This window comes from Delphinapterus leucas, chromosome 11 (genome assembly GCF_059928025.1).
Source record: "Delphinapterus leucas isolate spDelLeu-1000000601 "Yukka" chromosome 11, BTC_Dleu_Yukka2, whole genome shotgun sequence".
NCBI lineage: Eukaryota > Metazoa > Chordata > Mammalia > Artiodactyla > Monodontidae > Delphinapterus > Delphinapterus leucas.
In genome coordinates this window covers 85,614,595-85,639,139 of record NC_143139.1, presented here as the reverse complement: position 1 = coordinate 85,639,139, position 24,545 = coordinate 85,614,595, and the positions used below count along the sequence as shown (strand labels likewise).

The 24,545-nt window shown below is 38.3% G+C and overlaps 1 protein-coding gene across 2 annotated transcripts in view; it reads left to right on the top strand.

The window, feature by feature from the left end:
- ALDH1L2 (aldehyde dehydrogenase 1 family member L2) overlaps positions 1 to 24,545 on the top strand; it is a 55,959-nt gene that overhangs the window by 25,811 nt on the left and 5,603 nt on the right. The window contains exons 11-22 of one of the 2 annotated variants that reach the window (XM_022599787.3): positions 3,114 to 3,233; positions 3,821 to 3,948; positions 5,427 to 5,577; positions 7,776 to 7,846; positions 7,923 to 8,028; positions 13,831 to 13,918; positions 14,398 to 14,491; positions 15,637 to 15,736; positions 16,728 to 16,826; positions 19,298 to 19,463; positions 20,918 to 21,023; positions 23,536 to 23,735. In XM_022599787.3, the coding sequence (XP_022455495.2) occupies positions 3,114 to 3,233; positions 3,821 to 3,948; positions 5,427 to 5,577; positions 7,776 to 7,846; positions 7,923 to 8,028; positions 13,831 to 13,918; positions 14,398 to 14,491; positions 15,637 to 15,736; positions 16,728 to 16,826; positions 19,298 to 19,463; positions 20,918 to 21,023; positions 23,536 to 23,735 (1,429 nt within the window). The other variant, XM_022599789.3, reaches the window with a different exon arrangement.

Genomic DNA, 24,545 nt, shown 5'->3' with positions numbered 1-24,545 from the left:
AAGTGACATCTTGTTCTGGTTTTGATTTACATTTCCCTAATGACTAATGATAAACATCTTTTCATGTGCTTATTGGCCACTTGTATGTCTTCTTTGGAGAAATACCTATTCAGATATTTCACCTGTTTTGGGTTTTTTTTTTTGTCATTGTTGTTGTTTCTTTTGTTTTGGCTTGGTTTGGTTTGGTTTTTTTGGCCTCACCAAGCAGCTTGTAAGATCTTAGTTCCCTGACCAGGGATGGAACCCAGGCCACTGGAAGTGAGGACGCCCAGTCCTAACCACTGGACCACCAGGGAATTCCCTCAAATCCTTCGCTTCGTTTTTAACTGGGATATTTGTCTTTTTAACTTTTGAGTTGTAGGAGACCTTAGTATATTTTGGATACTAGACCCTAATCAGATTTATTATTTGTAAATATTTTGTCCCTTTCTGTGGGTTTTCTTTTCACTTTTTTGATAGTGTCCTTTAACACACAAAAGTTTTAAAATTTGATTAAGTCCAATTAATCTGTTTGTTCTTTTGCCACTTGGGCTTCTATATGTCTTGTTTTATGCCTTTTTTGCTCCTCTACTCCTTTACTGCTCTCTTTTTTGTTAAATGGATATTGTCTAGCATGCCAGTTTAATCTCTTTTGCTATATATTTTTATTTCCTTAATGGTTGCCTTGAGGATTTCAAGAGACGTTTTTCTTAAAACATTCTAGCTCAGATTAATACCAACTTAATACCAATAGTGTAGAAAAAATTTCCTACAGTATAGCTCTGCTCCCTACCCCCTTATTTGTGCTATTACTGTCATACAAATACATCTTTATACATTATAAACCCACCAACATAGTTTTATAATTATTGCTTTATGCAGTTGTCTTTCAAATCAGATAGAAGAAGAAAAGGGTTTAAAAACAAAAATATATTTATACTGACTTATATTTACCTTTGTCAGTGTTCTTTATTTCTTCATGTAGATTTAAATTACTGTCTAGTGTCCTTCCATTTCTGCCAGGACACTTTTTAGTACTTTTTGAAAGGCAGTGTGCTAGCAATGTTCATGTGCTAGCAATGTTCATGTGCTAGCAATGTGCTAGTTTCATTCATTTGGGAATGACTTAATTTCTCCTTTGTTCTTGGAGGGTGTTTTTGCTGTATGTGGAATTTTCGGTTGACAGTCTCTTTCAGCACTATGAATATATCATCCTATTGCTTTCTGGCCTCCGTGGTTTCTGAGGATAAGTCATCTGTTAATTTTATTGAGGATCCCTTTTATGTGATGAGTTGCTCCTCCCTTGCGGCTTTCAAGATTCCCTCTTTGTCTTTGGCTCTTGACCATTTTTACATGATGTGTTTAAGATGGATCTCTGAGATTTTTCTACTTGGAGTTTATTGAGCTTCTCGGACGTGCAGACTAATGTTTTTCATCAAATTTGGGACATTTTCAGCCATTATTTCTTCAAATATTCTTTCTGCCCCTCTCCCCTTCTCCACTCATTCCTGGGACTCTCATTATGCACGTGTTGGTACATTTGATGGTGTTCTGCAGGCTTCTAAGGCTCTATTCATTTTCTAAAAATATTTATTTTTTAAATTTATTTTGGCTGCGCTGGGTCTTCGTTGCAGCACGTGGGATCTTTAGTTGTGGCATGCAGACTCTTAGTTGTGGCATGCGAACTCTTAGTTGCAGCATGCATGTGGGATCTAGCTCCCCAACCAGGGACTGAACCCGGGCCCCCTCCATTGGCAGTGCAGCGTCTTACCCACTGGACCACCAGGGAAGTCCCTCTATTCATTTTTTAAATTCTTTTTCCTTCCTATTTTCAGACCGGATATCTCTATTGACCCATTGTCTGGCTTGCTAATTCTTTCTTCTGCCTGCTTGAATCTACTGTTGAACCTCTCCAATGACTTGTAAAATTTCAGTTATTGCACATTGCTTTTTTTATGGCTGAGTAGTATTCCATTGTTTATATGTATATGTATATATATATGCCACATCTTCTTTATCCATTCATCTGTTGATGGACATTTAGGTTGTTTCCATGTCTTGGCTATGTAAATAGTGCTGCTATGAACATTGGGGTGCGTGTATCTTCTCAAATTTAGAGTTTTGTCTGGATATATGCCCAGGAGTGGGATTGCTGGATCATATGGCAACTCTATTTTTAGTTTTTTAAGGAACCTCCATACCGTTTTCCATAGTGGCTGCACCAATATAATTCCCACCAACAGTGTAGGAGGGTTCCCTTTTCTCCACACCCTCTCCAGCATCTGTTATTTGTAGACTGTTTAATGATGGCCCTTCTGACCCGTGTGAGGTGGTACCTGATTGTAGTTTTGATTTGTATTTCTCTAATACTTACTGATGATGAGCAGCAAGCTACCCTCTTGCTATTTTTTGTTTCTTTTCTAGGCATCATCAATTTCTCTATGTAAGATAATTTCTGAAATCATTAAATTTCCTTTTTAATGCCTTCATTGATGTGTGACCTTATGCCAATAATGCTCTTTCACGTGTATAATTTTAATTATGTCTCTTAATAACTGTATGAAGCAGGTGTATTATCCCCATTTTATTGTTGGAAAAACTGAGATTTATAGAGGTTAATGGACTAATCTAAATTCACTTGCCAGCTAATAGTAGAGAGTACAATTTAAGCAACACATATGTAAGAGAGGGAACGTGAAAATGGGGAAGAACACTGGAAAGAAAACTTAAAATGGCACCAGTGTAAAAGGAAACCTATTGACAGGCAATTTCAAAACTTTGAATGACAGTAGTTGGTGCACTCCCAGATGTTGCCACTAGATGGTGGTGTTTCCATTATCTTGAGGTCTTCTGAGTCATACTTCATCTCTATGAGGAAGAAAACAGATCTTTATAAAGCTCCCCCTAGAGTACTTCGGTCATCACAGAAGCTGACCTCCTGTCTCAATGGCCAATCTAAGCATCATGAGGCCTAAATATTACACATGCTTGTCTCTTCTGGACAGTAAGCACTAGAATCCCATTGACTTAACGCCTCCCTCTGCATTAGTGAATAAGCTTCTTTATTGCTCTTTGGTATCAAATGCATACGCACAGAAATCCAATGAATCTATTAATATAATTCTCTCTCTTAGGTTTCAAAGGAGGTCAATGAAATGACAGTAAAAATGCCATATCAGTGCTTCATAAATGGACAGTTCACAGATGCCGATGATGGACAGACTTATGACACCATCAACCCAACAGATGGATCTGTGAGTAATTTCTTAGCGTGTGTAGTGACCACTGATCATGGATTTTTTTCATTTATACACTGTTATAAAACAGTCTTAAAAAGTTACTTATTCTATTACTCTGACCCTGAGCACTTAATATAAATGTACTTCATGCATTTCTTTCAACTATTCATTTCTGGTACTGGCTGCTGTTAACTACAGTAACCAACTTTAAAGAATGAATATTTATGATGAATTTAGATGGATCACTATACCTATACACATCAGAAGCACAATTCCACATAAAGCTATATGTGTGAAAAAGAAAATCTCAGACTTTGCAAGCTCGTGGTGAGAAATTCAGCTTCCCCAAGGCAAGAGAAGAAATACAGTTTCCTAAATGTGTCTTCTCATAGTGTAGTGTGACATGCGAAGTACTAAATTTTAGGCTCATAATTTTCATGTTAAAAAATTGTTTCTTTTTCTTTACTATATTACTGGAAGTATTGATTTTCCATCATAAAAATTCTTTGAATTTTATAGTATAATAATTAATCCCAAGAAACATAATTGCATATCTCCATATATAGATAACCTAGAACCTATTTTTTCCTACCTTGAAATAGACGATATGCAAAGTATCCTATGCCTCTTTGGTGGATGTTGATAAAGCAGTGGCAGCAGCCAAAGGTGCTTTTGAAAATGGTGAATGGGGAAGAATGAATGCACGAGAAAGAGGAATATTGATGTACAGGTACGATTTTTAAGGACACAGCCTGTGGCCTTTGGATACTGACTAGATTGCCAAGATTTTAAAAATTTCTTCAAAACATTCTAGCATGCACCTGTTATATAGCACGTCTTTTGTCCCTTGCATCCTATAAAATCCCATATATATGAGTTCCTGATTTTTGTACTGTTGCTTGTTTCAGTCAGCATCCCTGTACCGGAAGAAGTTTAGTAAAGGACTATGTATTTGTAAAGATGTGAGCAAAGTCAAGGGAATCCGTCAAAGGATAATGAAGCACCCAGGCAGGGGTAGAACAGGGGGAAGGTGCCCTTACTCCAAGGCCTGAAGGGACAGAGGAAGGAGCTGTTACTAGAATCAGGTAAGATCTATAGCTGTAGGAGAAGACCACACTACAGCGGGTTTGGGTAGAGGGACGCAGCATCTGCTGGTCTACAGCCCATCGCTGAGGCAACCGGAGGATTCAAATCCCAGACCATTTTATCCTCCAGTTCGCCAGTCTCTTGGGGGCGCCTCCCACTGGCCCCTCATTAGCAATGCCCAGTGAGAGAGCACGGGAGCCCGTGATGTAGTCTACAAAGGTCATCCTCCAGGGATCACAGAGCAGGGTGGAGACGAGAGCACATGGAGAACATCCAGCACCCTGCTGTTTCCAAAGGGACATTTTAAGTCTACTTCATGTGTAGGGAGTAGAAGCAAGGAGGAAAAACACTAAGGCCTGGAAAGGGTATTATAAATCGGTAGCTGAGTATGCCAAGAGTAATCAGATTCGATCATAAATTCAGTTTTCTACTTACTAAAAGCCAAATAGCTGACTTTGTCCAAAGATTTCTTGGAACAGGATCTGAAAGAAACGTGAGGGAGGAGGATTTCAAGCCTGATTTTGGAATGGTCCAAAAGGAACATCTCAGAATCACTAAAGGAAGGAAGGAAAACAAATGGAAGAGGTGAACACAAAAGATGAACTTGGACTATGAACTTATCTTCCCAAAGAAACTAGACACCAAACAGAAACCTGTTGCAGTGTTTATCATTCATTCCATGTTTTTCTGTCTTTGTCCTTTTCAGCTAGTGTTGGAAATATTTCTGTCCCAACCAGAAAGCCTCAAGTGTTCCTGGGTTCTCTAAGAGTGTGGTTTGCCCCCTAACATCTCCCAGTATATTCATGAACTATCCACGTTCCCACTGTTTTCTGTCATTGATCTCCTTGGATTACTGTGGCTCAATCACTCTTTTACTGCTTATACATCTATGGTGCAAATGATACAGACTTCCAACACCCTCTGCTTCTTCATTATAACTCTTAAAACAAATTATTAATGACATTTTTTGTTGAATGTCTCTCTTCCCTACTAGACCATGTTCTCCATGAGGACAGAGACCTGGTTCATTTGTGTTCACCTCTAAGTTCTCAGCCCTTAGGATGATGCGTTAAATGCAGTAGAGACTCAATATTTGTTGAATGAATTTCTTTATGCATACAGACTAGCAGACCTACTGGAAGAGAACCAAGAAGAGCTGGCGACCATCGAAGCCCTCGATTCAGGGGCTGTCTACACCTTGGCTCTGAAGACTCACATTGGAATGTCTGTGCAAACATTCAGGTATTTTGCTGGCTGGTGTGACAAAATTCAAGTAAGTGCAAATGTTTTTTGTCTCCATGTAGATCATTCCAAGAGGAAAAGGGACGAATGTTTATTAGTCTGTAAAGACACTTTGTCAGAGCCACCCCTTATGTAGGTTTTCTCATCTTATCCTTATAACAATCATCTGAGGGAGGTGGATATCCATTAACTCTTATTACAGGTGAGGAAATTGAGGCTTGAGGACAATGAATGACTTACCTATGGTCACATAGTAAGTAAACCATAGAGCTAGGATTTGAACTCAAGATTTTCTGAACCTAAAATCTAATGCTCTTGAGAGCATCTAACAGTCTTGTTGGCATATGGAGAGAAGCCTGGTATCATGGAGGAATTGAAAACTCAAATACCTATAGAGGTCAGAGAGCTAACATAGATGGGCTATGCAGACTGGTTATAAGAACAAGATTTTAAAGACATGAGTTCAATAAAAATTTCCATTTCCTTTTTTCTACAAGAAAATAAATATTATATGTGTGATGATAAATGGCAACTATACATGGCTTTGGTATTGGGATACAGAAGGGAAATAGGGCTTGCAGCAAACAAAAGAATGCATGCCACTCATAGACTCATGGTAACCATTGAAGCACCAGCCATCACAGCCACATTCCCAGCAGCAAGGAGGAAGTGGCGAAGAGGGAGAAAGGTAAAGGACTTTAAAAAGCATTCCGATCCTCCTACACCTTGTGCTTACATCTCCCACTGGCTGTCTCTGCTAAGGAGACTGGGAAACATAATACTTTATCTGGGCACATTGCCGCCAGCACCATTAATATAGAGTCAGAGAGAACTGGTTCCAAGCCTCAGCTTTGACACTTACCAGCTATTGTTGTTAAAGTTATTTACCTCTCTGTGCCTTACTTTCCTCGTCTGTAAAATGGTCACAATAATCCATACCTTGCAAGTTATGTTATGAGGATTAGAAACAAGTGTTTATATACTACAGGATTAAAGTCTGCACCATAGTAGGTCTTGCACATAAATGTCGTTTTTATTATTGTTCAGCCACAAAATCATACATATATCAGTATTTAGTAAGAGCAGTTCAAGTCCATCCTTCATCCTCAATTATGAAATCCAAATTGCTGTGAAACCTGAAAATTGATTTGTTTGATTGGTTCAGACTCATTTGGCGCCAAAACCTGACCTGAACCAAGATGAGTCTATAATCTCTATTCGTATCACTTAGCGTGACTATTCATATATTTCACTGAATAAATATTAATATGCTTGATTATGGGGGGCTTCCCCAGACCTTATTGGAGGTTATAGATATAATAACATTGTATAAGGTATATACATTATATTATGCTTCTAAAGTCAAAAAATTCTGAATCGCAAAACACACCTGGCCCCAAGGGTTTCAGATAAGAGACTGTACACTTACTTGTATTAGTAACAGCAATAATATTTTATGTGGCAAAACAGATGTATAGCTTCAGTTAAAAGACTACTGTCATGAATCAGTTGGGATCAAATTTGGCTGCGTATAATAGAAAACCCAACTAAGAAGTTTGTTTTTATCTCACTTTCAAGAGTCCAAAGGCAGGCACTCAAGTCCAGTGTGTGAGATAAAGGTTCCTGCTCTTTCTTTGCCAGGGCGTCCTTATACCATGCGATCTCTACCCTCATGGCTGCTTCTTGGTCTCATGATAACCACTGCAGTGCCAGCCTTTTTAGCAACGTTCTGAGAAGGAAGAAGGAAAGAGTGAGAGTGAGGGGGAGAGTAAAAGAGCATTTTCCAAGCTGAGTCAGCCTACTTTAAAGAGTGTTCCCCTTTCAGTGCTTTGTGCTTACGCCTTCCATTGGCCATCGCTATCTGCTGTGGAAACTGGGGAACGTAGTAGTTTATCTGGGCACGTTGCCATTCCCATTATTAATATAGGGTTTCTGTTACTAAGAACCGAGGGGAGAATGGATATTGCTCAGGCAGTTAACATTCTCTGCCATGCCAAGAAATTGGGAATGGAGGCGATTAAATTAGAACTATGTTTTTTTTCTCCTGTGTCTCAGTTCTTTTGAGAAAGACGTAGCAGTTCCTTTTTAGGTGTAGATGTATTTCTCATCAATTGAGCACTGCTTTTTTAATATCAGCTAAGAAAAAGCAAGAGAGGCAGACAGAAAATGGATTCGTTAAGTTTACCCACTGAAATTAGTAAAATAGTATCAACCTTTTTCATTCTTTAGGGTTCTACAATTCCCATCAACCAGGCCCGTCCAAATCGCAATCTGACCTTCACCAGGAAGGAGCCACTTGGGTAAGACAAGGAGAGCGCTTCTGAGTGACTTGTGTTAGTTCGAGAGGACTGAGGATGTCTCTTTCTTCCCCGGCAGTGTCTGTGCTATTATCATCCCCTGGAACTACCCGCTGATGATGCTGGCGTGGAAGAGCGCCGCGTGCTTGGCAGCAGGCAACACCTTAGTGCTCAAGCCAGCGCAGGTAAGACGTGCAGGGCAAGGTACAGCATCTCCTCCCCTCCTGTTTACTTAAAACCAGAGACGTACATTTACAAATATTATGTCTTTAAGCAAAAATGGGATCATATATCACAACATCATTTCATATATCATGGGCATCTTTTCATATTAGTAAATATTCATTTTTAATAGCTACCCAGTGTATCCTATGGGGATTCCAAAATTTAGAACTTCCATGACAGTGGAAGCAGGCATAGTGTATGTCAGTGAAATCCATTAAATTTCTACAAACCAATTCAATTCTTGCAAAATGCCACATGCCCAGTAGTGATTTAGAGTAGCTACGACATATCAAAAGAAAAAGTTTTTTGCAGGCCTTCAAATTTTCATTATCAAAAATATTGTAAAGTTATGCAAGATGAGGGACAAGCATGCAAAAGAATGTATATAATTGTGGCAGCTGTGTGGAAATATATACATGTGGAAAATGAGGAAATAATTTAAAAAATAATTCAGATGATAGAGTTCTCAAAAACATCTTTTTAATGCTACAGTAGCTTTTCAAGAAAAAAATATGGTAGCCAACTTAACACCTGGCTGAGCATTTACTCTGGACAGTGCACAGTGGTAGACATCGTGAGGTACCCAAGTTGTGGAGAAAACTTGGTCTCTGTTCAAGAAGAGTTTACAGTTTGCTACTTATTAACTATTCTTTTATTTCTTCTTTTAGGATTAAAAAAAAATACAATTTCGTTTGTCATAACTACATAGTCATGTGACCACAGCCATCTTGTTTTCCTCATTAGAAACAATTTCAGTAAAAAAAACAGGTATACATTCAAAAATTTTTTTAATTCAAAAGATACCAAGAGGTAGGTAGTGAAAAGTCTCCATCTTATTCCCCCAGCCCACCAATTTACCTCCCAGAGGCCACCAATGTTATTGTTATTTATTAGTTTCTTAGGTATTCCAGAAATATTCTCTGCGTATACAAACATATTTTTTTAATTAAATAAATAAATAATTTAAAAAAAATTTTTAACCAATTAAAAATCACACAGGAGGAGAAGGGGAAAGGGGAAATTGCTAATCAACAGGCATAAAGTTTCAATTATGCAAGATGAGTAAGTTCTAGAAATCTGCTACACATCGTTTTGCCTGTAGTTAACTATACTGTATTATACACTTAACAATTTAAGAGGGTAGATGTCATGTTAAGTGTTCTAACCATAATACAATACAAAATTAAAATAAAATAAAATAACATTCTATACATACTACCAAAGGGGGAAAAATAACTTTTTTAAAAAAATATTTATTGAGCACTTAGTATGTGCCACATGCTGTGTTAAGCACTTTTTCTTTAATTTTTAAAAATTTTAAAATATGTATGTATGTATTTATTTAATTTATGCCATGCCAGGTCTTAGTTGCGGCATGCGGGATCTTTTAGTTGCGGCATGCGGACTCTTAGTTGCTGCATGCGTGCAGGATCTAGTTCCCCAAATACAGATCGAACCCGGGCCCCCTGCATTGGGAGCTCGGAGTCTAACCCTCTGGACCACCAGGGAAGTCCCCAAAACTTCTTTTTTTAAAACAGTTTCCAGTGTGTAGATAAACAATATTTTATTTAACCAATACCTAATTAATAGATATTGAGATTTTCCCATCTTTTTGCTGTTATAAACTATGTTGCAGTTAATAACCTTTTAAATGTGGCATCATGCACATGTGCAATTATCTTTATAGGGTGGTATGTTCCTAATAGCAGAATCACTTAGTTAAAAGATACATGTGTTTGTGTGATAGCTGCTGGCTCATCCTTCCACGGGAATGGAACAGTTCACCAGCATCCTGTATGAGTGCTGTTTCTCCCAAGCAGCAACACTCATTAAACAGCAAGAAGCTAGTAAAGTGAAGAGAGAAGGCAGATAACCTAGCCCAGTGGTGCTCAATCCTGGCTGCACATTAGAATCATCTGGAGTTCTCTTTTAAAAATACTGATATCTGGGCCCCATTGGCAGAGATTCTCATTTAATTGGTCTGGGTCAGAGGCCAGGCATCGGTATTACTTAAAATCTTCACATTAGTTTCTAAGGTACAGTCAGGGTTGAGAACCACTATATGGCATCCAAAGAGAGTGCTAAGCATTGGAAAACCCTAGTGATTACATAGAATGTTCAAAATTTACAAACATGTACTGAGTGCCCACTGTTTGCCAGGCATATTATCATTGACAAAGACATAAAATTTCTGTTCCTGTGGAAATTACAGTCTAACTCTATCTGCAATTTAAAACTGATAGTTTAATGATTGATGATAATTTTAATCCTGAGAATGAAAGACCCAAAGTTGCCGTTGTTATGTGGGAGATATCTTTTTATTATGATATGAAACCATTGATAGTATTAAGGCCCTGTGCAAATGGCAGGAGGGCTGAATCACTTGGCTTTCCTCCCTTTACCAGTAAGAAGTACAGATTCCCATGGTCTGAACTGGTCCAGGTCTGTCAGGCTCTAACACCTTTTTTAATCTAATATTTAATAATGACCTACTCGTGCCCAGAACACTGCTAAATGCTTTCGCATATATCATTTAAACCTATAATCCTGCCATAATATAAACCTATATTCCAGTTGGTTAGCCGAATGGAAGAAAATCAATAAAATGAAAAGGGATGAGATAAAGATGAAACAGTTTGTTTTATTTTATTTATTAATGGCATAAAATCTTTTTATTCTTACTTTAAAAATCTTATCACTAATTTAGGATAGTTTTTTAAAAAGTCTTTCTAATCATGATGACTTCATACTAAGGCATAATAATATACACTTTGGTCTAGGATTGTCTTTAACTATAGTAGGTATAAATCCACTATTTGAAATATCTTCTTGACAATTTCAAGTATTTGGGCATTTGAAATTTCTTGTCAAGTCTAACTAGATTGCCATTTTTTTTTAAACCTCACAATGTTATTGTCATGGACCTGTTACTAGAAGGAGGAAAAATGTTAACCCTGCTTTTTTCTTGTTGTTACTTGTATTTGCTCTATTAGTATTATTTATTATGCAGTTTCTATGTAGATTCTTTTTAAGTCACTTGATCATTTTATGAAGTTTGCATTACTTAAAACAACAACATAGTCTATGAACCCATGCAACCTGGCCTGTAAACGTCAACACACGGAAATATTCTGAAAGCACAGGAGCAAGTGAGGAAACCACTGTTTTTCCCTTGGCCTTGTGAGCTCCTATTCTTTCCTAGGATACCACACGTACCTCTGTGACCAGTGACCATCTGACTTTCATTCAGACAGAGTGAGAGTACCATTATCCAGCCACATAATAAATGTTAGTTATGTTTGATTTATTTCACATCTTCTTCCGTTAAAATATACAAAATAAAATAGCTCTACTATTTTCTATTCACAGCTCAATTTTTGCCCATTCCATTTTTTGAGACCAAGCTAACCGAGTACTAATTTAAGACTTGATCAGCATTGCTTTTTAAGGGTGTAAAAATATGACTTTCATCTTGCTTCTGAGATATGCATTGCTGTAATAGATCTTTAAAATGAGATCCATAACTATACCAATTTTTTTGTAAAAAGAAAGGGAAAATAAGTATGTTTTCATTTGAGCAAAAAGAAACATACGAGGGATAAACCGGAGACTAATTAGGTTGATTAACTACAAGACTTGGGCAGGATGTGGTGGAAAGGACTGGGGGTGGGAGGTGGTTGGCCGGGAGAACGACACTTCTCTGAATGTGCTTTTGTATAGTCCTCACTTTGGGAAGCATGTTTCCCATACTCAACAAGACAGCAAATGAACAAAAAAAGAAAAGAAACACAATCAACGTAGATGAGGCCAAAATCGAATACAAAAAAAACTCAGTCAAGCCAAATTTCAAATGAACAACATCACCACACCGAAGGGAGTGAGGAAGCACTCACCCAAGTAACTTGTGAATGACACTTGCACTCCATGTCCTCAGACTAGAGGCAAAAACACTGAAAATAAGTATTGAAGTTAGTAGGCTTCTTTTTCACAGGGACATGGCTTAATAATTCTCAAATTACTTTCTGTACATTTTAGGATTAAGCAAACAAGTAAATATATTGTGGATATTGGGAGCTATGCTTTTCACTGTTGAAGAGAGTTACAGATATGAACAGAAAGAAGGATAGAATGAGCCCTCAACCCACTGCTGAGAGGTCTTTATGGAAATTTCATTTCATAGGTACGACAGATTAAATCATTGGCTGTCGGTGATTGAACTCAAACTTCAGTCCCTCTCCCCTGGTTTGGGGCTGAAATTTCCAACTCTCTAACCATGGCCTGATCTTTCTGGCTACAAAAACCCATCCTGAAGCTACCTAAGGGGCTCCCAGCTACCAGCCACTTCATTAACATATGGAAGGCATTTTTCATTTGAGATTCCAAGGTTTTAGGAACTCTGGGCCAGGACCCAGAGACAAAGACCAAATATATATTTCCCATTATATCACAGTTTTAAAATACTATTCTGCACTAAAAGAAACCTGGGCCTCTTGAAAAAATGGTTGGAACAGGGAAAATACAAGCTGTGCCTGGAACATCTTGTTGGGCCAAAAAGCAAGGAAATGCTCAAAGAATGATCGGGACATGTCAGAAAGGCAGAGGATCCACACAGGATTCATCAGCCAAAGCTGGAACAATTTGAACCTCAAAAAAAGTAACAGTAGTAAAAGATTATAACCATTTGAATAAAGTAAGAATCCATGAGTTCACACTGACGTTAATTGATTAAACAGAAAGGAAAGCTCTTATAGTGGAAAGCCAACTAATGAATATATGTAGAAGGAATGATGGAATTAGAAAATCACCACTTAGCAACCATCATAATAATGATTGATTCAGGCAGGAATCATCAGTGGATACTAAAACTAGTGGAAATTTGAGGAGTAACTGAATATTTAAATAGCCTCAAAGTAGCTCCCTAAAAAATATTTATTAACTACAAAGAGTAAAGTCTCAAAGTAGCTCCCTTTCTTTTTACAGTAACTTACAGTGATAAAACCTGGCAGGTCACCTTTACCAAAGGATCAAAGTTAACCTTTCCAACATTGGGACTATTCAACAGCATGTTCCTCTTGATATGATGCACTGAGGAGAATTCAGCATCACTCCTGTGGTGTTCTTGCCAAAAGTGCATAACCTGAATCTAATCACATGGAAACAGCAAATCCAGACAAAAGGACATTGTACAAAATAACTGGTCTGTTTTTATCGAAAACGTCAGTGTAATGAAATATAAAAGAAAACTCAGAACCTCTTTCAGAGGAAGGGAAACTATAGACGTGGTAACTAAATGCAATGCATGATCTTGGATTTTCTTTTTCTATAAAGCACATTATTGGGACCATTGGTGAAAACTGAAAAAGGAGTGTAAATTAGGTATTCTAGCGGTTGTTCATTTCCTGATTTTGGTGATTGTATTGTGGTTATGTAAAAGAATCCTTTGTTTTTAAGAAACGTACACAAAAGTATTTAGAAGTAAAGGGACACATCAAATTTTACTTCTTTAAACAGTTCAAAAACATTGGGAGAGAGAAAGAGGATAAAGCAAACGTAGTAAAATGTTAACATTTGAGTAATCTGGGTGATGGATACATAGGGATTGTTTGTACTATTTTTTGCAACTTTGCTGTAAGTCAGAAATTAAGTCACAATAAAAGAAAAAATAAAATGAACTCTGGTACGGCCATAGCAGGAAAGCTGGGTGCTGATCTAAAGGACAGGACAGAATCTGAAGTAAGTAATTGCTGTCTGCTTCTGCTCAGGTCACGCCCTTGACTGCTTTGAAGTTTGCAGAGCTCTCTGTTAAAGCAGGCTTTCCAAAGGGGGTGATCAACATCATTCCAGGCTCAGGTAAGCCAACAAGGACCCACTTTGCTGTAACTAATGAATGGTTCAAGGGTAGCTGAGTTTTTCCACTGGTGTTTTGTCCTGACTTATAACTATATTAAAACTAAATACAGTTTACCGAACAGTTAAGAATAAACACACTTACCATGTGCTGAAATCTGAAAGTGGAAATACAGTGGCAGATGAGTGGGGTGGGAGGGGTGGAAATTGTACAACATTGTAAAACCACACCCTACGGTGGCCCATTTCAACGTTTAAAAATGGCTTTGGAAGATTAAAAAATCAAGGCATACCCATCTTTGGGGTACTGACAGTTGCATGGAGGATATTATTCAGATTTTTGTCACTTTGTTATTAGTATAGAAAATGTAAAACTGAGATTTAAATGAGAGCTTAGAAATCTACTTCAATGAATTCAAAGCCACCTTTACCATAAGAACTCGATAATGTTTTAATCTTTGTTTTATTCCGTAATTCCACAGGTGGCATAGCAGGACAGCGCCTTTCTGAACATCCTGATATCCGGAAACTCGGTTTCACTGGTTCCACTCTGATTGGCAAACAGATCATGAAGAGGTATTGGTTTTAGTATGTTGATTTGCTAAAAATCCTGTAAAACCAGGTCTTTGGCTTTGTTTTTGCTTTAAATAAGGTGCTTTTGGAGGGAGAAAAATAACATCGAATTTAGAAGAGAAATCTTACCACAGGGTATTGAAATGTTTGAATACAATAAAATACTTTCCAAAGTGTAAAGCCCAGAGTCACCAAAACCAGAGTTGTACTGAAAGTTCTGATAGCTTTAACAATCATTGAGCACAAAACATTTTCAGTACTAAAGCTGTAGCCCAAATTGGTTTTGGAGCATAAGTAAGAAATTGAAAAGACATATAAAAGACAAATCAAATCTGGATTATTTATAAAATTAATTCCTAAAAAGCGGTAACATTGGTTCAAAAAAATGCAAGCCATCTAAATGTCCAAAATATGGCAGCGGTTAAAGTTTGTTAACATAATGGAATACTGTGCAGTCACATAGAATTTTTAATAACACTGGAGTGTTAAACGGTAAATAGAAAGAAAAATAAGGTATAAAATTGTATATATTGGGTAATCCTAACTATGTTAAATAAGACAAAGGCTGTGCTTGGGTACAGACCAGAAACAAGTATATCAAAATTGTAAAAAAAAAAGTTGCCTTTGAGCCATGGAGTGGAATTCTGTGATTTTTTTCCTTCTTTCTGAATTTTTAAGAGTATTTTTAAAACACTTCAAATAACAATACTTTTGCAAACAGGGAGAAATAAACAGTATACTTCTAAAAATTGATTTTTTTCCCCCGATGTGCCAGTAATCTGGTTAAAGGTTAAGTTCTTTGCCAGGCCTTTATGTAACCAAAATTCTTACACCTAAAGAATCTGAATTTACATATGATAATCTCTAATCATTTGACCACAGAATTTAAAAAGAAACCCGTTTCTATTACAAAAGATCTCTAATATTCACAAAGCTTACAGAATAGTGTAATGAACTCCTGCGTGCTCATCACCCAGCTTCAACTGTTATCACCATTCTACCATTCATGTTTTGTCTTTGAATAAGTTTCTTAATATTTCTGAGGCTCAGTTATATTTCCCATGCTAAGTAGTAATTTATGGTTGAAGAAACAGAGAGAGAAACTGATAGACAAACTAAATGCTCATATTCCCTTTATTTTTCTCTAGCTGTGCTATGAGCAACTTGAAGAAAGTTTCCCTTGAACTTGGTGGCAAATCCCCACTTATAATATTCAGTGACTGTGAACTTGACAAGGCCGTACGAATGGTAAGAGTAGGTCAAGTCCACCTAACTAGGTGCCCACTTCGGAAACACATTCTACCTCCTTCTCATCAGGAACCTTAGAATGACGCTTGGTTGGGGGGTTTTGTTTGTTTGTTTGTTTTTACTTAATTAGTTAATTGATTTTATTTTTGGCTGCGATGAGTCTTCGTTGCTGCACATGGGCTTTCTCTAGTTGCGGTGAGCGCTACTTTCGTTGTGGTGTGCGGGCTTCTCATTGTGGTGGCTTCTCTTGTTGCAGAGCACAGGCTCTAGGTGTGTGGGCTTCAGTAGCTGTGGTGTGCGGGCTCAGCAGTTGTGGCTCGCAGGCTCTATAGCACAGGCTCAGTAGTTGTGGTGCACGGGCCTAGTTGCTCCACGGCATGTGGGATCTTCCCGGACCAGGGCTCGAACCCATGTCCCCAGCATTGGCAGGCAGATTCTCAACCACTGCGCCACCAGGGAAGCCCAACGCTTGGTTCTATCTAATCATAAACAGAAACCATTCTCTTTTAGATTTGGGACTGCTCAGGGCACTTAATTTAAAAAAATAATGTCATAATTAAACGTGTTTTTGAAACTTGGAGGCCAGGTTTTTAAAACTGATGTAGAGATTTATAAACGTTCATGATTTATTTAAACTGATGTAGAGATTTTTAAAAGCAAAATTTGGTATAGAAATATTACATTTAAATGTATAGAATAATCTAAATTTTCTTATAACACAAAATCTGTTTTTATCACTATGTCCTTCATGTTATGTACATTTTTTTTTAAGTACTCATGGACCAAAAGGGGGAAAGGAGAAGCAAAATTCCTAAAAATATCAAAACCAAGAACCTCCAAGCAACACTACGTTGGCCAAGGGCTTGTGTTTTTCTCTGTCTTCTCTGTGTTGTCTGCTGTCTTCCAATAACATCTAATTCTCAGTGTGTGCAATTTTATGACAATCTTGACTTCCCAAGCAATAACAGTATTTTCTGTTTTGCTGCTAAAGGGCATGGGAGCAGTATTTTTCAACAAAGGAGAGAACTGTATTGCAGCTGGTCGGTTGTTTGTGGAAGAATCCATCCATGATGAATTTGTGACAAGAGTGGTAAGCATCTTCAAATTTGCTCTGTGATTTGTATAGAAATTGCCTTTACTTTAAAAGTACTTCTGGGATTATTAATGATAGTTATGATAGTGCTATGGTTATATTTTTTTAAAAGAACACAATCCTTATCTTTTAGAAGTAGTTTCTGACATATTTACAGATTAGATTATGATATCTGGACTTTGCTTCAAAATAATCCAAAAAGGAAGGAAGGAAGTGGGGGAATAAATTGGTCATGAGTTGGCAGTTGTGGAAGCTGACTGATGGGTACGTGGAGTTTCATTATATTATTTACCTACTTTTATATGTTTATAATTTTTCTTTTTAAAAAAATTTTATTTATTTATTTTTGGCTGCATTGGGTCTTTGTTGCTGCTCGTGGGCTTTCTGTAGTTGCAGTGAGCAGGGGCTACTCTTTGTTGTGGTGCGCAGGCTTCACACTGTGGTGGCTTCTCTTGTTGCGGAGCACAGGCTCTAGGTGCGCAGGCTTCAGTAGTTGTGGCACATGGGCTCAGTAGTTGTGGCTTACAGGCTCTAGAGCGAAGGCTCAGCAGTTGTGGTGCATGGGCTCAGTTGCTCCGCAGCATGGGGGATCTTCCTGGACCAGGGCTCGAACCCGTGTCCCCTGCATTGGCAGGTGGATTCTTAACCACTGAGCCACCAGGGAAGTCCCTATAATTTTTCATAGTAAAAAGTTATAGGTCTATATTAGAAAATTTGATAAGGTATACTTAAGAGCTATTACTACCTATACCTTGCTCTGCATTTATAGTATATTAGATCCTTGATATTTGTAGAAGATACACTCCTAGATTATTATAAATCCCTAAATTGGCTATGAGAGATATACCACTAGATTCTTACAAATCCTGAATTTACAGTTAAATGATAGTATATAATTTCCTCCACTAAGATAGATAGATAGATAGATAGATAGATACATACATACATACATACTCCCTGTAGTTGGGCATGATTCCATAAATATGAGACTAAACGTCATTCATAGAACTATTAAGATGAATTCTGTGGCTAAAATGAACTCTAAACATACTACACAGGGACTTCCACAGTGGCTCAGTGGTTAAGAATCTGCCTACCAATGCAGGGGACACGGGTTTGAGCCCTTGTCCAGGAAGATCCCACATGCCGGGGAACAGCTAAACCCGTGCACCACAACTACTGAGCCTGCGCTCTAGAGCCTGTGAGCCACAACTGCTGAGCCCGCGTGCCACAACTACTGAAGCCTGCGCACCTAGAGCCTGTGCTCCGCAACAGGAGAAGCCACTGCAATGAGAAGCCCGCACACCGCAGCCAAGAGTAGCACCCGCTCGCCGCAACTAGAGAAAGCCCGTGCACAGCAACGAAGACCCAACGCAGCCAAAAATAAAATTAATTAATTAAAAAAAAACATACTACACTCTATCATTATTATGGTAATAGTAATCACGAATTTGTTTCTATTTAAAAAACCAGCACCCAGCCTTTTTTCCTTCAGATCCAATTCCCCCATCCCACCCCGCAAGAAGCAAAGGCATCTTTCCTCATGAGAGTGGAAAACAAGGAAGTCATATGGAGAGGCAGATGGAGGGCAGTGGCTGCCTCATGAACATCCCCATAATTCAGTTTTGTGCCTTAGTAAAATGCAAGGTACAGCACTACACGTCATGGGCTTTCACAACAACTTGTTGACATTTAAAATGCTGAGACCAGAAATGTCAAGGATTTGCTGTATCAGTCCATCAACAAACATGTTTTGCACACATATGAACAGTATTCATTTGTTCATTCAGCAGGTATTTCTTGAGCACTTACTGAGGGATTATTGCCAGACCTAAACTCAAATTCATGGCCCTGTGGGGTCATGGTAACTCCCTTTCTTTCTCCTTAGTAGAATTGGACTTAACATCAGGAAACGGAGAAATCGATTAAGATAACCAAGGAGCACATATCAGTGATGAACGTTCTTCGATAAAGATGGTTTTTCATTGGAACATTCTAGTATATCCTCTGGTGTGGCTGTACTGTGAGAATTTCACAAGGGCAGTCTGCCACATTTGGGGAAAGGAAAAAGACAACAATGTGGCCATTTTAGAAATTAGTTTGCCACGAAGAGTGTAGGTATGCTGTATTAACAAAAATTCCAGAACATCAGGTTTGCTATTTTAATGAATTAACATTCGGGATAATTTTAAAACTCAGTGGTTACAAGCTTGGACTTTCAAGGCAAGAAAACTCTACAGTATTTAGTGGCTGTGTGCCCTTGGGCGAGTCACTTAGCCTTTCTGATCCTCGGTTTCCTCATATAAGATGGAAATAATAAATATCTACCTCCAGTGCTACTGAAGACTAAATGAAGACACATCTTTGAACAGCCAGTACAACACCTATCACACAGCAGAAACTCGGTCAAGGGTATCCATTCTTATTATTAACAGTCAATTGTGTTTTGTGAACTGGGTGACATACAGGTGGAAGAAATTAAAAAGATGAAAATTGGTGATCCACTTGACAGATCTACTGATCATGGACCCCAAAATCATAAGGCCCATCTGGAAAAGCTCCTGCAGTACTGTGAAGCCGGAGTGAAAGAGGGGGCCACCTTGGTGTACGGAGGAAGACAAGTCCAAAGGCCAGGTAAGACCGCCTCCATAGGAGGTGTGCTGGGGGCCTGGCTTCTTAAGTTGGAATAAATGGTAACAGTTTCCGTTGCAGCACCATCTTGCCTCAAAAGTAGTGTCATTTACGTTATGATAAGAAGAATTACTTTCTAGATCCTGCTTGGCCACTTATAAGCTGTGACACCTTCAACAACAGTTCTTCTGAGCCTCAGTTGTAAAATGTGATGAAATGTGCATATCCTGCTTTACGAGGCCGTTAAAATCAAATAAAATGGATGTGACAGGCCCTTAGCAGCGTAAGTAAACAAGTGTAATGGATACGGTGTTATTCAGGCACTGGTGATTTTCATTCCTGGCAATGTGAGATTTAATCTTAGCCAGATTAGCCTGGGAAGGATTCATTCCTGTTGTCTAAGGTAGTACTTGTTACAGAAGTATGTGAATGGCTCAATGTCATGATACCCAAAAGGAGAGAAAAACAAACAAACAACAACTGGAAAACCTCATGTTTTACTGTTGTAGGTAGATTGAGCACCAGCAGGACAGCTGGTTATGATGTGCCCCCTGTGGGATCCAGTGTGTAACACAGCATCGTCTATGAAGTATTCTTGCCAAAAATGTTTAACCATGAATCTAATCATGCCTTTAGGTCATATTTTCCATTTACAAGAAATACAGGGGTTAGAGGAACAAATTAAATATCATCCCAAGGAAGCAATGACATATCTGAAATGCATAAAATATTCTGCAGGACAACTGAACCAGTCTGTTTAACAAGTCAATGGCATGAAAAATAAAGGGTAGGGTAAAGGGGAGAAATATTCTAGAGTTAATGGACCCTTAAGCTATCTAACAACCGAATGCAGTGTGAAACTTATTTGAATTCTGAATCAAACAAGTCAACTATAAAAAGATATTTTCCAGAAATCAGAAATTGAATACAAGTATCGAATCATTATGGTGTACACCTGAAACTAATATGTTATATGTCATTGCATCTCAATTAAAAAATTGGAACTTAAAAAAAGGAATTGAAATATAAACTATAAATAAGGAATTGGCGTTAATTTTGTTAGGTGTGATAATGTATTGTGGTGTGTAATAAAATGTCCTTGTTTTTTACAGGTTTGTACCGAAATACTTGTGGAGTATAAATTGTAATCTCTGGAATTTGCTTTAAACTATTTCAGCAAGAAAAAAAAGAATCAAATATGGCAAAATATGCATAAAGATTTATTTTACTATTCATTATACTATTTTCTCTACTTTTACATATGTTTGAAAGTTTTATAATAAGGACATTAAAAATATAATAACCTAGGAATGCTAACACGAAATAGGAAAATGAAAGTCTTCTTGGTTTTACTGACCCATAATGGAAGAAAAATATTTATAATGTAATTAAACGAGAGAACCACTAATTGAAAATTACCCTTTAATTGATGTTATTTTCTTCTGTTTTTCAAATAGGCTTTTTTATGGAACCTACTGTCTTCACAGATGTGGAAGACCACATGTATCTTGCCAAAGAGGAATCCTTCGGGCCTATTATGGTCATTTCTAAATTCCAAAATGGGTATGTTCCTCAGGCATAATTTGACCAGATTGCCTAGATACTTCTCTTTTTTCTGTCATTGTGCTATGTACAGAGCATAAAATCAATGAACATATAATTTTCTACCATAAGAATAATTGTCTTAATAATTAGAAGAGAATGCTAACCAATGTAGATTGTAATACATTTTTGCTCCTTAGCTTAAATTAATGGCTGACATTATGGGATGTTCGCTAAGTTTTAGTTTCTGTACAGTCAGCATTTGAAATGTCTCTGGAATAAGGTCAGTAACTGAGAATAACAGAACTGGTTTTCGCATTTACATTTCTAGGGAAGGCAGCATCTATGAAATCTGATTTTCCCAAAGAAAGTTTTCTCCATAGGGGATCATGCCCCCAAAAGCCTAATACTCAACTCCTTGTAGAAATGTCCACAATCACCATATAATCAACCGTGAATGACATACTGGTTTGTTATGGTGCCTGAAACTTTGATATGCTCAGTGTTTAGCATATCAAAGAGGGCCGTATGGTAACTGAGCTCATATCAGAATATTTAACACAATAGACTCTCATGGTATACTGCACACAATTCCTCAGAATTCTGGCTTTAGTTTTGCTTTAACCAATGAGAAAACAGAATACAGAGTTCAGAAGGACTTCTTGGTCTTGAACAGACATACTGTGAGAGACCTTTGGGGACACTAAGCTGTAGTGAGTAACCTTTTGACATACTGATCCAAGGATGCCCTGTTACCCTCTTTTCCTTATTATAAGTTCCCCCATAGGATGGTCCTTGTGTTAAATATGCAGATATCAGAAGCCAGTTTTGGGGGATGTAAGCCTAGATAAGTCACAGTTCCTGTCCTCAAGGAGGTCACCATCTAATAGGGGAGACAGACAAGGAGACGGGCGATTAACCCCAGAGGGCCTAGGTGGGAAGTGTAGTAGGTAGAGTCTGCACTGACGACCTCTGTGGGCTTGGGCCACTTAATTCCTCTATTAAGTTTCTCTATTTGTGCAGTTTATCTATTTGTGAAGTTGGGTTATTAATAGTATCTACCTTTTCGGGTCATTCTAAGTGTTAAATAAGTCAAGTGTTCGCTGTTGGTGACATTGCAGTCATCACGCTCATTATTCTAAAAGTGGGCAAGGTGTGCTGTGAAGCTACGTCGTCTCAGTAGTCCTCAATGGGCAATGGCATACAGCCGTCTTTCAGCCTTAGTCCAGGCTGTAAGTATTCGCAGTGCAATCAGGTGCAGTGCATCAAGTGTGAGAGTTTTAGCAGAGCCTCAGTCCTTTCCGAGTTAGATTCCACATTTCTCATGAGAGTTGAAGATTGTGTATAGTCAAGATTACCTTTGAAAATCCCTTGGGAAGACACCACATTGAAGCCTATGCTATCTCTCAAAGAATTCAGCACAACTAATTTTTGCTCCAGTTTTGGAAAAGAAATCGTGTTTCTTTGCCGGAGCCCCAGATAAAATCTTGGCTTACATTTGCTGGCCGTGTTGTAGTTCATGCATTTTTTTAACATTAGTATGACACTCATAAAGATGAGATACTCACACTATGGCAGGCATGTTGGAACTGGACCCAACTGAGAGAAGAGCAGGTTCACATCTGCACTTACTTGGTGTGTACACATACTGAGTCAAAAGGCAGGGAAGTCACCAGACCCGTTTAAGGGATGATTTTACTACCCTTTTATTGGATTGGCATATTAATTGCATTCACTGTCACTTGATGGTGCAACACCCTAGTATACAGAAAAGCGAGATGTTATCCCTGCCCTCGGGGAGGTTCCAGTCTAGTCGGAGGGTGAACACCAAATACACGAAAAGGTAAACCAAAATACTGAATTGGAGGAATATGTGCTACCCCTATTATAGCTAACTTTCATTGAGCATTTCCTGTGCTTCAGACACTATTAGCTCATTTAATCCTCATGACAAGAAGACAGGTGCTATTATTATTATTTCCATTTTTTCACAAGAATAAACAAAAGCAGGGGAGATGAAATGATTCACCCAAGGTCACCCAGGCAGTCTGGCTGTGGAGCCTTCTCACCCGGGCCACTACACTACCTGCCTAAACAGTGGCACTGGTGGGATCTGGGAAGGCTTCAGGGTGAGGCATCGAGTGAATGAGCCTTGAAATGTGCATGTAAAATCTGAATAGATGGAGGGACACTGCGGGTGCTCTGAGAATATGTCTGTAAATGGAGCTCAAGGGAGAGGAAAACAAATGGGGTAATCATGAAGGAGAAGCAATGAAGAAGGCTGAAAAGATGACTTCAGATTTTAAAAGGTGTTTCATGATATATGTGAAAAATATAATACTAGAGTTGTAATATTTCATTGGGAGTTTCTTTTGGTGTAAGCCTGGAATATTTCATTTATAAAAATGTAAGCACATTGGCAGTAATGTTTTCCTGTTTCTAGCACGGAGGGGAAAAACATTAGAACAGAAAATGAAAGTGTTTTGCTTTTGCATTTAATGAGGTTTTCTCTCTTCCTAAAAACATCTTGCAGGGACATCGATGGAGTATTGCAGCGAGCAAATAATACAGAGTACGGCTTGGCCTCAGGGGTTTTTACGAGAGACATAAATAAAGCTATGTATGTGAGTGAAAAGCTAGAGGCAGGAACTGTTTTTATTAACACCTACAACAAGACGGATGTGGCAGCCCCTTTTGGTGGGGTTAAGCAGTCTGGCTTTGGAAAAGACTTAGGTATGACTATGCCTTACCTTTCTACTGCACATCACAGAACAGCCCGCTTCATGCAACACTCTTGTATTGCTTTAAAGGGCATTTCCTACATGGCAGTTGCATCTGGGCTTTCAAGGGTACTCATTTTTTTCAAAGTTAAACATTTTTATTGAACATAACGTAAATATAGAAAAGTACTCAAATTGTGTGGAAAAGTGTTTCCTTTTAAAAAAGAAGATTCCTGTTGAAAAGAAAACCCTGACAATATCTTTTAGCTAAAATATGTTAGGTTTGTTTTTCTTTTTAACCTGACATTCAGCATGAACTTGGTTTAGACGTCATGGGACCAAGTGGAACCAAGAAAGGAAAATGGGTAGAAGGCAATAACCAGCTAGCCCCAAGAATAAATCCTGTCTCTGAGCCACCTGGCAGTCTTTCAGAGACAACATTGAAACTGGCAGAGTTTTCTGGGCATCTGGGAGCTCAGATTGAGAGTCTGCAGAGAGCCCAAAATGTAATTCACTGTGGGCAGTAACACTATCACATTTCCAGTTACAGCTTACTTTGAACACTAAATATGTACCAGGCCCTATTCTGATACTCTACCTGTAATAGCACGAGCAGTCCTCACAATAGCCATGGGAGTGTAGGTGCTATTATTATCTTCATTTTACAGACGGGAAAAATGGGGCTCAGAGATTTGGGGTAACTTGCCCAAAGTCAGCCAGACAGCCACTGGGAAAAAGAATGCAAAGCCAGACAGTTGGCTATGCAGCCCATGTTCTCACGCCCCATAGTCAGTCTGGCAGGTTGTTTCAAAAATTGAAATGC